Consider the following 15,632-nt stretch of genomic DNA (forward strand, 5'->3'; position numbering starts at 1 on the left):
GATAACAACAACAAATAACAAGGCAGGAGCGTAGCTACTCTGTGATACTACGGACTTTCAGTCTACCACAACAACATGAACAAGAATGACACATCTTTAAGTGAAGCGTATTAAACATTAACAAATATTGTGTGGAAAGGCTTTTTAATTTGATAAAAAAAATCTTACTATAGACGTACTGACATTTTAAGTAGGGTTGAGCCGGATATCCGGCCACTTAAAATATCCAGCCGGATATAGGAAATTGAAGCTATCCAACCGGATATCCGGCTATATAATACAACTTTTTTTCGAAATGTTTTTTTGAAATAAGTCTTTTTTGCGCAATTGTATGTTCAGCCGTTTGGCCGCTATCGATTTTTGTAGATAATCGATCCCAGGAACATTTTACCGTGAACTGCTACACTTTCTACGAATCTACATTGTACCTCAATTTTACAGGAATTATTTTGCAAGTTTGAGAACAAAGGAAAACCTATCCACTAAAACGGTTTAACTTCTAGTCTGGATTAAAGAACTACCTAAAATAAGAAAACAAGGATGACAACCTGTAAGTATATAAGCGAAGCTGTGAAACAGTGGGACTTGGAATAGTCGTATGTTTTTTAAATAAATAATGTTTATATAATTCTAAGCCTGAATTATATAACAACATGAACAAGAATGACACAACCAAGAAAGCGAAGCTTAACAAATTGGGCAAAAAAACATTTACAAATAGCATCATATCGAGAAAAACTATAAAATCTACAAAAGGGTCGTTTTAAAACATTAAGACGTAATTATATTCCAAGTCTCCATAATTGAGTTGTGATACTTGCAAAGGTGTAAAAAGGTAGGACATTCGAACATAAACATAGAACTGTCAGTAAATTTATAACAAAGCTGCCTAAATACAGGATACTTACAGTCATTAACTGATAACAAAAAGAAATCGTATCTAACTATTACAGGAATTCAAAGTTTGAAATAGATAGGACAATTCTAACATACCTTAAATAACAATAAGAGCTTTCCGTTACGGACGTAGCCTGATTATAAAAAAATTAAATTAAAAAAAAAATTTTCAACATTCTATGATTGTTTAAATTTTTGCATAAAGATGATTTTTCTGTACAAATATAAAAAAAAAAAAGGTTTCGTGATTTTAATTAATTTAAAATAAATGTAGATTATCTAGATACATACTCTCTAGCTAAATCAGCCAAATAGGAAGACATTTGAGGAACCATCCGAACATAATATTGGTTAAAAGTGTACAGAACGGAAGAGCAGTTATTAATAGCAAAGCTGTTCTATAATTCTAAATGTCCGTCCACTAGATGTTGTTAGGTGAAAAAGTGATGTCTCTGTCAGTCCATCGGTAATGCTCTGACGTTCATTTGGTTTACTTTGAAAAAAAAATGACGTACTCAACTACCGTTTTAGATAGACCGTAGATAAAATTTTCAAAATTAAAAAAAAAATAGTTTCTCAAGTTTATTTTTATCAAAAATTGAACTTTAAAAACCTGCAAATGTCAAAAATAGACCTAGAAAATTTTTTTGTTGAATTTTTGTTGATTGTAGGTCGGAGCCAAATCCGGAGCCGTTATTTTCAGAGGCAGCTCCGTGGAGCCGCAGCCGAAAATCATACGGCTCCGCAATCCGCTTCCCTGTTTACGATGAACTTAAATTTAATTTCCGAATGTGTACACAGTTTCCTCATCCTATCTCAATATTTACTACTAGCTAAAAAACTTCAAACTTCAAAAAAAATCAAAATTTGAATGCATTAACGATTTAAACATTATACATTCAAAAGTTTATTTTTTTTATGGAAGTTTGTAGCTTTTTAGCTAGCAGTAAATATTGAGATAGGATGAGGAAACACCGAGGAAACTGTGTACACGTTCGGAAATTAAATTTCAGTTCATCCTGTTTACAATTTGTAACGATAGATATAGAATATACGTGGTAATTTTGACATTTGTAATTGGTAATTGTCGGTTTTTAGGTTTGCTAACATCGACGTAACTTATTGGTCAGTTTGTTCATCCCGTAGGAGGAGAGGTGTTTGGGGAAGGGTCGTTATTTTAGCCAGCTACAAGTTTTACTTTATTAGAGTACGTGATAATCTGGTGTAAGATGAAAGTTATAATACAGCCATTCTTGTAAACATAACGTTACGGTGTAACTATACAAACCATAATACTTTTTAGCATTACATTTTTAAAAGCGAAGCTTTTCTATAAATTTTGAGTCCGTTTGAAACGTTTTGGAGGAAAAGTGATTTTCTCAGCTCTATTTCAAGATAATTTTGAGGGATTAAAGAAGTTAATATTTTTCATATTTTCACCAAGTTTCATCAATATTTGCTTATTGGTTTGGAATGCTAGACCGATGCCTAGATTTTTAAGTTTTCTTGATTTTCTCGACTCCTATTCAAGATAGACGGCTCAAATTTTCACGGATTAAATAAGTTCACATTCTACATACTTCCACTAAGTTCCATTAAGATATTGGTTGCGGTGCTAGATCGATTCCTTGATATTCACGTTATAAAATTTAAAAGGTTTCGTGATTTAATTTTAAAAAAGTTTAATGTTTATTTTGTATGACACTTCTCTATAGTTTATTAAAAGCGAAGCTTTTCTATAATTAGGGTCGGTCCGTCCGTCCGTCACAGAGACTTAGCTCTTTTCGTTAATTTAAACAGGTTAGAATTGTCCTATCGATTCCAAACTTTGCATGATGATTCCTATAGAAGTTAGGTACAATTTAAAAAGCGAAGCAACTCTATAAACAATACTAGAATGTCCGTACGTCTATTTTTAACTTTTTTGACAACAAATTTTTGTATGTTAAAATAATCCGATTCTTCTGATTTTTTGAAAACTGATTCCTATTACAACAAGGTACAATGTTATAAGCGAAGCATATCTATAAACAAGTCCCAAAAATGTAAGTATGTCCTTAAACAGTATCATCTATTTATGCAGTTTTGCAACAAATTTTCTTAATATATTGTTTGTACTGATGCATTAATATTCTGCTAATTCAGTTCTGACAATCTACAAGTGTTAATGTTCGTTTGTCCTTCCATTTCAGAGCTTCGCTTTTATGGATGTTGTCATCCTTGTTTTTTCTAAATGTTAATCCATAATTTTTGAGCTTTGCTACTAATGGATGTTGTCATCCTTGTTAAGTATAAATATCAAGTTTTGTTTAATTTTTATTCCAATACAATAAACAATATCTGATTTCAATTTTTAGAGAATAAACAATTTAGGGTGGGTCGATTTTGGACATTTTTATCTGAGACCTAAGCGTGAACTTGCACTCAAATTATAATAGTCCAAAAGCCAGTGGCGACCACGCATACAATTGTATAGCTATTTGTGAATGGGTGTCCGTTTCAAAATATCTCGTTCCTAGCCTGAGAAAATCTCAAAAAAACCTCTACAAATTGGACAATAAACCCTAAAAAATGATGTTTTTTAGTTCTTTCTGAGGCAAGGAAGTAGATATTTATAGCACCATGAAGCCATAGTTCTGATTCAATAAATTTCTGCCTGATTTTTTCAATTGTATACGTGGTCGTCAACGATTTTTAGACTTCTTTCAGTATGGCTTCGAAATCGATTAATTTCCGCGGGATTAGTACCGGTTCTACTTAGCCATACTGTAAACAAAACATGTATCGTATCGCATTATAGACAATATATTACGAATAATAAAATAAAAATCTTAATATTAATACCAGTTTTGATAAACTGGGCCTAAGGCCTCTCGGGTCTAACAAAACTGAAAATTATGTTACAATTTTTAGTATTATTATCCACGGGAAGCTAGTGTCTAAAATACGATGCGATAATTAAAGATTAACATCACTAATTAGTTAAACTAACTAGTTAATGGACAATCCCTTTAATTATATTTCTTAAAAATGCCAGAGAAATCATTTCTAGCTCCTCTGTTGTTGGCATCCTCCGTGCAGCTTCCTGTTCCGTTGCTGGAGCCAGCAAATCTTTTCCTGAAATTACAAAAGTTTGGTTGGTTGGTCAAAACTGCAACAATTGATATATTATTACTTGGATGTTGCACCATTATTTTTTTATTAAGGTTGGGCCGGATATCGGGCCATTTTCAATATCCGGCAGGATACCGGATAATGAAACTATCACGATACCGGATATCCGGCTGATTTTTAATGCTGATATATCCGGTCCATTTAAGTTAATTTTCGTATTATCTCTTTTACTTCCCTTCGCCTTTTGGACGCTAAGGAAATCAGCCAAAAAAAAACGCAATAGATATGGAAAACTGTGTGAGGAACAGCTCCTATCATTAATTTAAGCATGATAAAATTTTCCCATTCAAACTTTGCATGGTGATTCCTGTGGTAGCTAGGAACGATTTAGAAAGCACAGCAACAACAATCAATACACACCTATTGATTTTTAACCTTTTTGACAACATTTTTTTGTCATATTCCCATTATTGTGATTTTTGGAATACTGATTCCTATTACAACAAGATATAATGTTATAAAGCATCCTTATAATTGTTGTCATGCTTTTTAAAAACAAAAATTACCTGAGTCCTGACCAGCAGAGGTCGTACTGCAATCCCTTGTTTCTCATTACACTCTAAAACAATAAGGTTTTAATTAATCCTGATATAAGCACTGAACCGAAAGGTCGTACTGCAACACTTATTAAACAACCACTGAACCGAGATAAATTAAGTTTAAAAATACCATCGCTTAGTAGCTCACGCTCGAAAAATAAATATTCACATTTTAAATTCTTTAAAAAGGGAAAAGTAGGTTGCGGGTAAAATCCGTAAAGATTGTGAGTTTTAAGTTAAAAACAGTAGTATAACGAAAAAAATTATAGAAATTTTGTCTATAGTTCTTTTCAATAAGAAATACACATATTTAGTGAATATTATCGTTCTACTACTATTTTTATGCCTTAAAACACACACCTTTTACCCGCAACCTACTTTTTCCTTTGCTTTAATAAAGTTCTTCATAAAACCACACTATACATATAGATTTAAATGATGTTTAATTTGCGTGACGTCATAAATGCACTTGATATAAAAATAGCAACAAAATATTATTTCTTCAGAATTTGTTTATTTAAGAACTTTTTAACTTATTTGGAAATAAAAAAGGAATCTTTGCTTTTAACAAAAATGGCATAGTTTTGAAATTCAAATAAAAAAAAAAATAAAGTTGTCAACCTGAAGCCTTGCGATGGCAGTAAAAATATGAGAAGGTCCCACGACTCCAAACTCGTATAGATTCACTAAAATAGAAATTATTATTATAGAAAAAAACAATATTTTTCTTTTCAGGGATCTGAAGGGAAAGACAATGGATTATAAATTGTTGTTCATCCCCAATGATGATGCACAAAATTTGCAGTTTCTTTAGCTGAATAATGAACCAATAAAACGGGACTATGCAATGCACGAACGAGATCAAAAGATTCTAAGCACCTTCCAGCATTGGCCCTTAGTATTTTTTTAGTGAATATATTAGGTTTATGTTTATCATTTGTTTTGTCGACTAAAAGTATTTTTTGTGCAATATCATCAAATGCCTTGTTGAGTTCAAAGGACAAAATAAAATAACACGGCAAAAAAGTATCAAATGCTGTAAATTGCAAAAGTACTTTAATTAAACTGTTTACAATATTACAAGTTACCAACCTTTTTTCTAAACATACATTTTCTATCGAAATACTACTAACTTTTGTGTCAAAGCTTTTGAAAGAGCAGTTTGAATTCAACTAGACATTTGATAATTTAAAAAAAAAATGATTATAATTTCAAAGATGTAAAACCATGGTGAAACTAAAAAATTTTAGTCAATAAACCAAATATTAAACATAAACCTAGTATATTCACTAGGTAAAAAACTACTAAGGATTAATACTGGAAGGTCTAGAAATAGAATCACTTGGTCTTGTCCGTGAATAGTCCCCTTTGAAATATAAACCTCACGGTTAGACCCTCAGATGTCAAAACTTTATTTTAGTGTTTGGCCAAAATGACTTAGCAATTGTATCTGTAAGTACGTCTAATAACACCCTTTGCTATTTTTAAAATCCTAGAAAATTTTTTTTGCAAGAAAATTGCATAAATTTGCAACCTTTTTTAGAACCACTACATAACTCGAGTTTTAAAACTTTTTATATAAAATCCTTTTTACAAAAAATATCAATAATTACTTAAAATTAAACCTGAAAGAAAAAAAATCTCATTACACGTGTTAATTTGCATGTTTTAGGTCTTTTTTTGAGGAAAGTATAACTTCCATATTTTTGGCAATAATAATATTTTTTAACATTTCAAAGTAAAATATAATAAAACTTAAACAACTTTTCTTGAATTATCAGTTGAAAATTTCATCAAACATGCAATTTAAGTGATGAAAATTTAATAAAATCATTTTTTGAATGTTTAGAATTACCAATTTTCTACATTTAAAACAAAATGTTAACAAAATTTAAAAACATTCTAATATATAACTTTAAAAATCAATAACATTTTATAAAATGATGTTTTAAAAAATAAATCATTAAAAGGTATTAAAATGCATTTTAAGTTGCTTAAAATTAAAACGAGAATAACTTTTTACACTTTATTCTTTGTAATAGAGATTAATCGTCATTTGCTCAAAATGAAACATTTAATAAACTAATTGAATCTTTTTGTGACCATATTTAAAATTTTTAATTTTTACACTAAGGTGTTTTTTAATAAAAATCTTTGTTAATTTCTGTTTTACGACAAAAAAAGAAAGGGACTTTTTTACTATTTCTAGGTTATCTTATGCAATTTAAACTATATAATATGAAATAAATTTTAATTGTCTTTCTTTTGAGCCACAAAACACTGTAAAATGTAACATATATGCAAAAATAAAATTTTTTTTAATGAATATTATAATATCCTTATATGATATTGCGTCAGAGCTTATTCTTTAGATCATATGTTCATGAAAAGTAGCCATAACTTGGAGGGTTGCGCTATTTATTAGAATATTAAATAAACTTGAATGGTAAAAATATTAGCATATCCTTTGTTAATTCAAATGCTTTAGGTATAGTATTCGGAAAGTTAGTTAAAAAAGAGAGAATTTGCGTAGCCGTGTCACATAAACTGAAATGATAGAAATAGAAAAAAATTTTTAATCATAAACAAAAAATGATTTTTTTAATGTTCCTAAATTCCTGATAGCAAATTTGCGTTATTGGTATACGAGGTAAAAAAAAGAACATTTAAAAAAAATTATTTATATAAAACCCAACGTGTATTGGCAGTACAAACATCTTAATGCTAGCAGACATATGTTTATCAACATTTGCAGAAAGCTATTTCCACAAGAAAAATTATTCAGGTTTCTACTTCACAATTTTAAATATTTCTTTTTGATAAAATGTTTGACATATATCGTATAATCATTTACCAAAAAAAATATTTTGATAATTTAGATTTCAGAGAAGATTAATCCTTTCAAAAAACTAAAACGACATTTTACATCTTCTGTCATGACATTTTAGAAAAAAATATAAAAAACCAAAAGGGATAGTTTCACGAAGTGCATTTAAAAAAAAATAGTGAACTGTAAGTTTTTTCTATTTTAAATAACGTAGTAGTGCATAATATAAAGTTATTGATAAAAATTAAAAGATTTGACCAGGGATTTTCCTTAAAAAATGAGTTTTGTCATTTTTATTTTCAACTTCGTTGCATGTTATATATGGCAAAAACTTTTTTGTCATAAATACAACTTTAGATAGCATATACTAGTTAATGAACACATAACAACAAAGAATGACCAATAAAATATTTAGTATGGTACTTAGAGTAGTGATCTTTTTATATGTCTTAGTAGAATATATTAGGCATTGGATAGATATGATTGTGATAAAGAATTTTAACATTGACCTGACCGACCTTTTTTTATTTGACAATATCTTAAAAAGTTAGTGATTTGCAACATAAATTACATGAGAATGGTCTTTATATATATATATATATGTTGTATGGTTAGTTGGTATTTCCGCGTGAGATAATGTGTATATTGTAAGTAAACCAGACGGTTTTCTTTATTTTTTTAAAAAGAATCTATAGAAAACCTGTCCTATAATGAACCAGACGTTATTTTTTATGTTTTTTAGGTAACTTGTCCCAAGGGGAACCCCTGTCCAATTTTTTTATAACTCTTGTGAAATATGTGGAAAAAGATTCTCTGTTATTGGTGTTTTGGCTATACATATTTGGAAAAAAATAGACAATTCTCATGTAATTTATGTGGCAAATCACTTTAACTTTTTTAGATATTGTCAAATAAAAAAAGTTTGGTCTGGTCAATGTTAAAAATTCTTTAACATATAATCATATCTATCCAATGCCTAATATATTCTACTAAGACATATAAAAGTTCACTACTCTAAGTACCTTAACTCTTTAAATACACTTCGTAGAACTATCCCTTTAGTATGAAAACTATTTTTATCGATTTTTCTGAAGGTATTATTGTATTCTGTGGCTTTGTTATTATCATTTACTTATATCGAAAGTGCCAAACATTGTACCCTAACTTATTCATTTAATAAAAAACCAACCGTGACCTACCTAGATGTAGAATAAAGTTTCTGTACAGTCCTTTCTGTATAACTTGATGGGCTCTCTCGTCAATAAACATTTTCAGGGCTTGCGGCATTTGACAATCTCCAACATATCTAAAAACAGAACAATTTCTTTATCAAGATTGGTTGTTATGAAAACTAGAGTTGGGCCGGATATCCGATTTTGCCTGATATCCGGCCATTTTCCGGCCGGATATTGAAACTATCTGGATACCGGATATCCGGCTGATTTATAATGCCAGATATCATATGCGGCCGGAAAACCGTCAATTTGCCGGATATTCGGCGTTGGCCATATATCCGGCCGGATACCGGATATCCAGCATAAGAAATCAGCCGGATATCCGGCCAAAACAGTATCCGGCCCAACCCTACTAAAAACAGAACAATTTCTTTGACAAGATTAGTTGTTATAAAAACTTGCGTCTATTGAAAAACCCGCGACATTAACTTAAATTATAGCGTGTCTTTTGTGGAGGTATCGGGTTCGAGTCTGTATCAAAACGCGTCATACAAAAGACGTTAACAATTGTACCTCTACTGCTGCTATGGATGGTACGTTACACTAATAGTAAAATGCCTTGGCCCATGAACAGGCGCAAATCATTACCATACACAGTTAGGACATCCAGACAAAGGATGTGTAATCTCTGGGTTGGTTGTCTGTTACTTAACCAAATATCTTAAGATGATCACTTGAAGGAGAATCCCGCCAAACATTAGGTAATAGGTAATTGAGTAATAAGATTAGGCAACAACATCAAGTCCAAAAATCACAACAGTAATAAATGAAAGACAGAAATTAATTACGTAGACTATCATTTTAGAGCTCTCAAAAATACCTAACAATGTTTAAGTGGTAGAAAAAGTAAAAAAATGCACATTACTTTTTTACAAAATGAATAACAATTAGGCTTACGTGTATTTTTGAACATGGTGATTCCAAATTTTCATGAACTCTTTCTCTCCAAGGTTGACGTCAGTGAAGTCGTCAATCATCTTGCTAGTCTTTAACTGTAGCCACTCGGGGTCCGGCCTAGAAGATGGTTAGGTAAACAATTATCATATTATTGGTTAAACCAACACTTTACAACTAGGGTTGAGCCGGATATCTGGCAAATTATCGGATATCCGGCATTATAAATTAGCCGGATATCTGGTAAAGCCGGTTATTGAAAATGACCGAATATTTTGCCCAACCCTATTTACAACCCTACTCATAATATCAACATGCAACAAAAAGCGAAAGGGGACTCGACTATGCACGAACGAAAGCAAGGAATTTTAAGCACCGTTTACCAGTGATTTTGATTATTTTTTTGTTGTAAAATATGAAAAGGTTTATGTTGTTAATATAGGTATATCAACGTAAAATAAAAAGTTTCACTATAGTTTTTTACGAAAAGTTTTTTGAGGAAGTATCATCGAAGGTTTTGTTGAGTTCAATGTGCAAAATAAAATACTGTAAAGTAAGAAAGATCATTAATCAAATCAAACTGTTTACATTATTACAATTTACCAACTCTTTTACTGATATACATTTTTAATCGAAAAAGTATACTTTTGTGTTAAAAATTTGATGATTTATAATCACAACTTGATGTTACACATTTTCAATTTTTAAAAGCGAATCTTTTCTATAATTAGGATAGGTCCGTCCGTACGTCCGTCCATAACGGATAGCTTTTTTCGTTAATTTAGGCATGTTAGAATTGTCTTATCGATTTAAAATTTTGCATGGTAATTCCTTTAATAGTAAGGTACGATTTAGAAAACGTAGCAACTCTATAATCATCACCAAAATGTCCGTACGTCCATTTTAAACATGTTCATTTTTTTACTTTTTTAGCAACAAATTTTTATGTGATCTAATCATCCGATTGATCTGATTTTTGGTATATTGATTCCTGGGACAACAAAGTATAATGTAATAAGCGAAGCAACTCTATAATCAAGTCCTAAAAATGTAAGTATGTCCATAAACTTTATTCTGAATCAAGTAGTTTTTCAACAAATTTACTTATAATTTTGCTTCGACTCTTATACATTTATATCATGATTATTCAGTTCTGACACTACACAAGTGTTAATGTCCGTTTGTCCTACCGTTTCAGTGCTTCGCTTTTTTTATCTAAGAATGTCTAGATGTAAGCCCGAGTATTTTTCCGCTGGAGAAAATGCTTAATTTTGAGAAGTTTTTTATGAAAATTCTATTTTTCTTTTCTAGCAAAAAGATTCAGTAGAAAAAATGTCATTATTTAATCTTTCTTTCTTTTGATTAAAAGTTTGAGTTGATTATTTAATTATTGATGCGATTTTTAATATAAAAATCATTTGCCTATTATTATGTAGGTACCTAATCAAAGTTTAGGTACTATTGATTATTAATTCATGTATTCGCAATTACATGGTCTGTAATTCTAACTTTAATTGAGATTATGAGGCCATGATATAATGAGATGTGTGAGTGGTAAATGATCAAGATTATGGAAGACCTTTTCTTTCATTTTGCCATGAACAGAAAGCAAGTACATAACTGCTGAAAGGTGCTTAACTTTACTTGCACGCGTTCGTAGTCCCATTTCACACAAAACGGAGCGAAAACACAATCAAATAAGATTTTCTTTTTAGTTTTTAATGATTAAATATGCAACGACGACCTTAATTATTATGGCTAATATCACAAATTTTTTCAAACCTTAAGAACTCTATTGGAAATATTTATACTTGATTTTGTTATTACTTTTCTAAATTAAAAAAGGAGATCTGCCACTAAAGGCTCTGAGGACAGTTTGAAAGACTTGGGGAGGGAGATTAACCATCCACTTAAAGGGGGGGGGGGGGGGGGGTTGAATGCATCCATTTCGTAATCAATGATTAAATTGATTTCAATGATTAAATTAGAATTCGAATTTCAATCTGAAATTTTTCATGAGTAATCCTTGGTAGGTCTATTTTCCTAAATCGAACAAAAAGTTAAAAAATGAAACGGCTGGCGGCTCAGCCGTTTAGCCGTTTTTTTTTTTGCATATTTTCAGGGCAAATTCATCATTAATTACGTAGTAATCAACTTTTTAAAACATATTTTTGGTTTAATTCACGTTAAATGATAACAATAACCATTTTTTATATTTCTAGTACCAACAGCTACCGGCTTTAACCGTTTGATAAGGTTTTTGAGCCAAAAAATGTAGTGGAAATAGGTTTCGTGAATAATTTGCTTTTAAGATATCCAAAAAATGGCAAAACGGCTGAGCCGCCAGCCGTTACTTTTCCAACTTTTTGTTCGATTCAGGGAAACTAGAACTACTAAGGATTATTCATGCAAAATTTCAGATCGAAATTCGAATTGTAAGTGCCTTTTAATCATTGATTACGAGATGGTTGCATTAACCCCCCCCCCCCCCCTTTTTCTTAATTGAGTCAAGTCTCGAAACCAATAAGAAGTTTTAGAAATAAAGGAGAGATATATCAGTCAACCCGTAAATAAGACACGTCATACATACAGACAGACAAACATCCTGCCGTAAAAAATATATATATCCTTATACTAAAGTAACAGGATATCTGTGTGTTTGTGTGTCTGTACCGAAGGATCTCGCTAACCGCTGAACCGATCGGGTTCTCCTTAACAGGGTAGTTTCTCGTAGGTCCCGGGAAGGTTTATAAATATTTTCTTGGGGGGTGGAACAACCCCAACCCCCCCAAAAAAATGAAAGAAAAAACCCCGAAAATATTACATTCGACTCTCTCCTCCTCAAGTGCCCCTAGAGGCCTCTAGGGGGCGTAGCCGCTAGTAATCATATAAAGTCATCGTTTTCCTATTTTGTACCTACAGAAAAGGAAGGGAATAAGCACAATAATTTCATACATCTATCATCATTAACATCAAAGAAAATCATGATTTTCCTCTAAACATTGTTAATACAGGACAGACAGACAGAGATACAGACATATGTAATTATGAATTATGATTTTTTAGTACGGCTGAGAATCGGTTCTAATCCACCGGATATTAACCTTTACTGAAACAAGGATGACAACATCCATAAGTAGCGAAGCTCAAAAATATGGATGGATATCTGGAAAAAAATAACTTTATTGCAGTTCAATAAAAAAACACTTAACTAAAAAACCACGAAACCGTGTATGATTTATAACGTGAAAATCTAGGAATCGATCTAGCACCTCAGCAAATTAGCAATTCTTAATAAAACTTTGTGGGAATAAGTAAATTGTGAACTTATTTAATCCTTAAAAGTATCAGCCGTTAATCTCAGATAAGAGTAAAGAAAATCATGAAAACCTAAAAATCTAGGAATCGAACTAGCACCCCAACCAATAAGCAAATCTCCATAAAACTTAATAAAAGTATACAAAATATGAAAGTATTCAATCCCTGAAAATTTCAGCCGTCTATGTTGAATAGGAGTTGAGATAATCATGAAAACTTAGAAAAGTAGGAATCGATCTAGCACCCAACCAACTGACGAATCTTAATGAAACTTGGTGAAAATTTGTAGACTGTTTATATAATCAATCCCTAAAAATTTCAGCTCTCTATCTTTTATAGGAGCCGAGAAAATCACGTTTCCCCCTTTCTGTCCCAGACGGACGGACATTTCGAATTATAGAGTAGCTTCGCTACTAAAAAGTTTACCTGTCTTCTTCGTCCAAATCCTGGTTGTTAATTATGGCATGTGGTGGGATTGGCAGGGCTGTCGTGCTAAACAAGAAAAATAAATTAACAAAGACCGATACATTATTGTACATTAAGAGATATAAGTTTTCCGGAATTTTAATGTAGGGAGGAGATTTGAAATCTGCATCAAATTTTAAGGATTTTTTATAAAATTCGTTTTTTGTATAATTCTTTATCTAAAAGCGGAAATACAAATTAAGTTAATTAATTTTGGCATCTGTGATTGGTGGATTTAAAAAATCTGCGCTCTGATTGGATGTCGTACATCATTCAACCAATCAGAGCGCAGGTAGTTTAAAATCCACCTATCCTATTGGTCAAAATTAATTAACTTAAAATGTATTTCCGCTTTTAGATAAAGAATTATACAAAAAACGAATTTTATAAAAAATCCTTAAAATTTGATGCAGATTTCAAATCTCCTCCCTACATTAAAATTCCGGAAAACTTATATCTCTTATTGTACATCCCCAATGATAATACACAGAATTACCCCCTTCCGAAACGTTAAAACACATAACTTAATAAACTAACCAATCGAACCTATTAGAAGTAAAGGTGAACCATATCGGTTCAGCGGTTAGCGAGATTCTTCGCTACACACTAAAACAGCTTACTACTTTATATAAGAGGATAAGGATTTGTCATATGTAATTTACTAAATCCTTATTTCTTTATTTCCAGAGTTAAAAGTTCGTTTTAGATTGAATACATGGAAAATTAATTTTTTAATGATAAATTTTGGGAGGGTTGGGGGTGTCCCACCCTCCGAGAAAATAGTTATAAACCTATGGGAAGCTACCCTGTAAAGAAGAACCTGATCGGTTCAGCGGTTAGCGAGACATCGTTCTTCTTTGTATTATAGATATGGTTTATTTTAAGTAAGTTACATCCAATTATGATATAAAATGTAAATTAAGCATAATTTATAAACTTATTACCTATAAAGATTTCTGGTAAGCCGAGCGTTCTCGGCCCACGGGGTAACGAGTTCGGATTCAACGAGCCCTAGCCTTTAAGTATTCTACCCAACAAACAAGCAGGATTCAATCATACAGAAATTATATATTTAAACTGAATAATATTTACAAGTTATGTTTACTATATATATACAACAAAATATGACAATGGTTAGGTTTGAAGGGGGTGTGGGGCGCTAGGGCTTAGCGCCCGACGGTAGACAGGCTGTGGGGGCAGCGGTGGTAAAAGGGGAGGCAACGCCTCCCGATTATATAAGCGCGTGAGGGACTCGTGATAGTTGCATGTTTGAGTCCCCTCCCCACATTTAGGCAGGCTAGTTTGACCGCTGGGTGCGGGGTCAACAGCGGTCATGAGATGGATGGTGATATAATAGGATTAGTGCGGGGGGTTTGTTATCATAAGTCACAGCGAAGCAACTCTGTAAACGGCCTGTCCGTCTGGGTGTCGTATTACCACAACCTCCCCTTCAAGGGTTGCGTGGCTCCTGAGCCACCAGGCCTTGAACCTGGGGATACGACAGCCTATGCCTGCGCCGGACAGGCAGTTCTTGGGGCACAGCTCGATGGAGGACAGCTCGGGCTACACAGGCTCCCTGGGACACTCGTTGCTCGGTCTGACTGTGGTTGGTGATCAGCATTGTCAGCTCCTGGTTGGCTTCTAGGCGTGGGTTGGCGACGGCCAAGCCTCGCCGCTGGAAATTTTGCCTCGTCTGCAGGATCAGTTCTGTCGCGGCTGGTAGCTGGACACGGAGGCCTAGGCAGACTCTGGTGGTTCCTAGGGGTGGAATGGTGATGGCAAAGGGTGCATAGAACTCCATGGGGGCGCCTGCTTGATTCAGGTTGCTTGGTCTCCTAGCTCCTACCCGGATGGGGATGGCTGTCATCAGCAGGGGGCACATGGCTTCTTCTTCTTCTTCTGGGGCGGCCTCTTCCATCGCAGTGGCTGGCTCTTCTCCTACAGGCTCGCTGCTGGCTGGCAGGTTCTCCATGTCCGCGTCAGGGTTCCAGATGGCATCTCTGAGTGGCTCTGGAGCGGGCGGCGGCGGCGGTGGTTCGTTGGGCTGCTCCTGCAGGTTCTCCTCCACTGGGTCACGATCTTGGCCGCTAGGCTGTGGGGCGGCTGCGGCTGGCTGGTGCACTGGGAGCTCTCCTGGGTTGCTAGCTGCGGGCGCCGCCGCTCCAACTGGCAGCTCGGTGGCATCCTCGTCGCCGTCCATGTCAACTTGGATGTCTTCTGGGATCTGGTGGGCAGTCACATCTCCAGTGTATTTGCGCAGTCGGCCTACATGCGCGGTAACTT

The 15,632-nt window shown here is 33.3% G+C and overlaps 1 protein-coding gene across 4 annotated transcripts in view; it reads right to left on the reverse strand.

Moving 5' to 3' along the window:
* Positions 1-3,200: 3,200 nt before the first annotated feature.
* The window catches only part of LOC145325924 (polycomb protein suz12-like), a 47,458-nt gene continuing 35,026 nt past the window's right edge, over positions 3,201-15,632 (reverse strand). Inside the window, exons 20-26 of one of the 4 annotated variants that reach the window (XR_013881679.1) lie at positions 13,311-13,376; positions 9,570-9,686; positions 8,637-8,743; positions 5,232-5,296; positions 4,578-4,630; positions 3,846-4,014; positions 3,201-3,663 (exon numbers count right to left, since the gene is read on the reverse strand). Coding sequence is in view for 2 of the 4 variants with exons in the window: in XM_080168935.1 (XP_080025061.1) it covers positions 3,909-4,014; positions 4,578-4,630; positions 5,232-5,296; positions 8,637-8,743; positions 9,570-9,686; positions 13,311-13,376 (514 nt within the window). In the remaining 2 variants the exon portion in view is untranslated. Of the gene's footprint in view, positions 4,015-4,577; positions 4,631-5,231; positions 5,297-8,636; positions 8,744-9,569; positions 9,687-13,310; positions 13,377-15,632 lie in introns of all 4 variants that reach the window. The other 3 variants (XR_013881678.1, XM_080168935.1, XM_080168934.1) reach the window with 3 other exon arrangements.

This window comes from Acartia tonsa, chromosome 8, assembly GCF_053477335.1.
Source record: "Acartia tonsa isolate MP-2025a chromosome 8, ASM5347733v1, whole genome shotgun sequence".
Classification (NCBI taxonomy): domain Eukaryota; kingdom Metazoa; phylum Arthropoda; class Copepoda; order Calanoida; family Acartiidae; genus Acartia; species Acartia tonsa.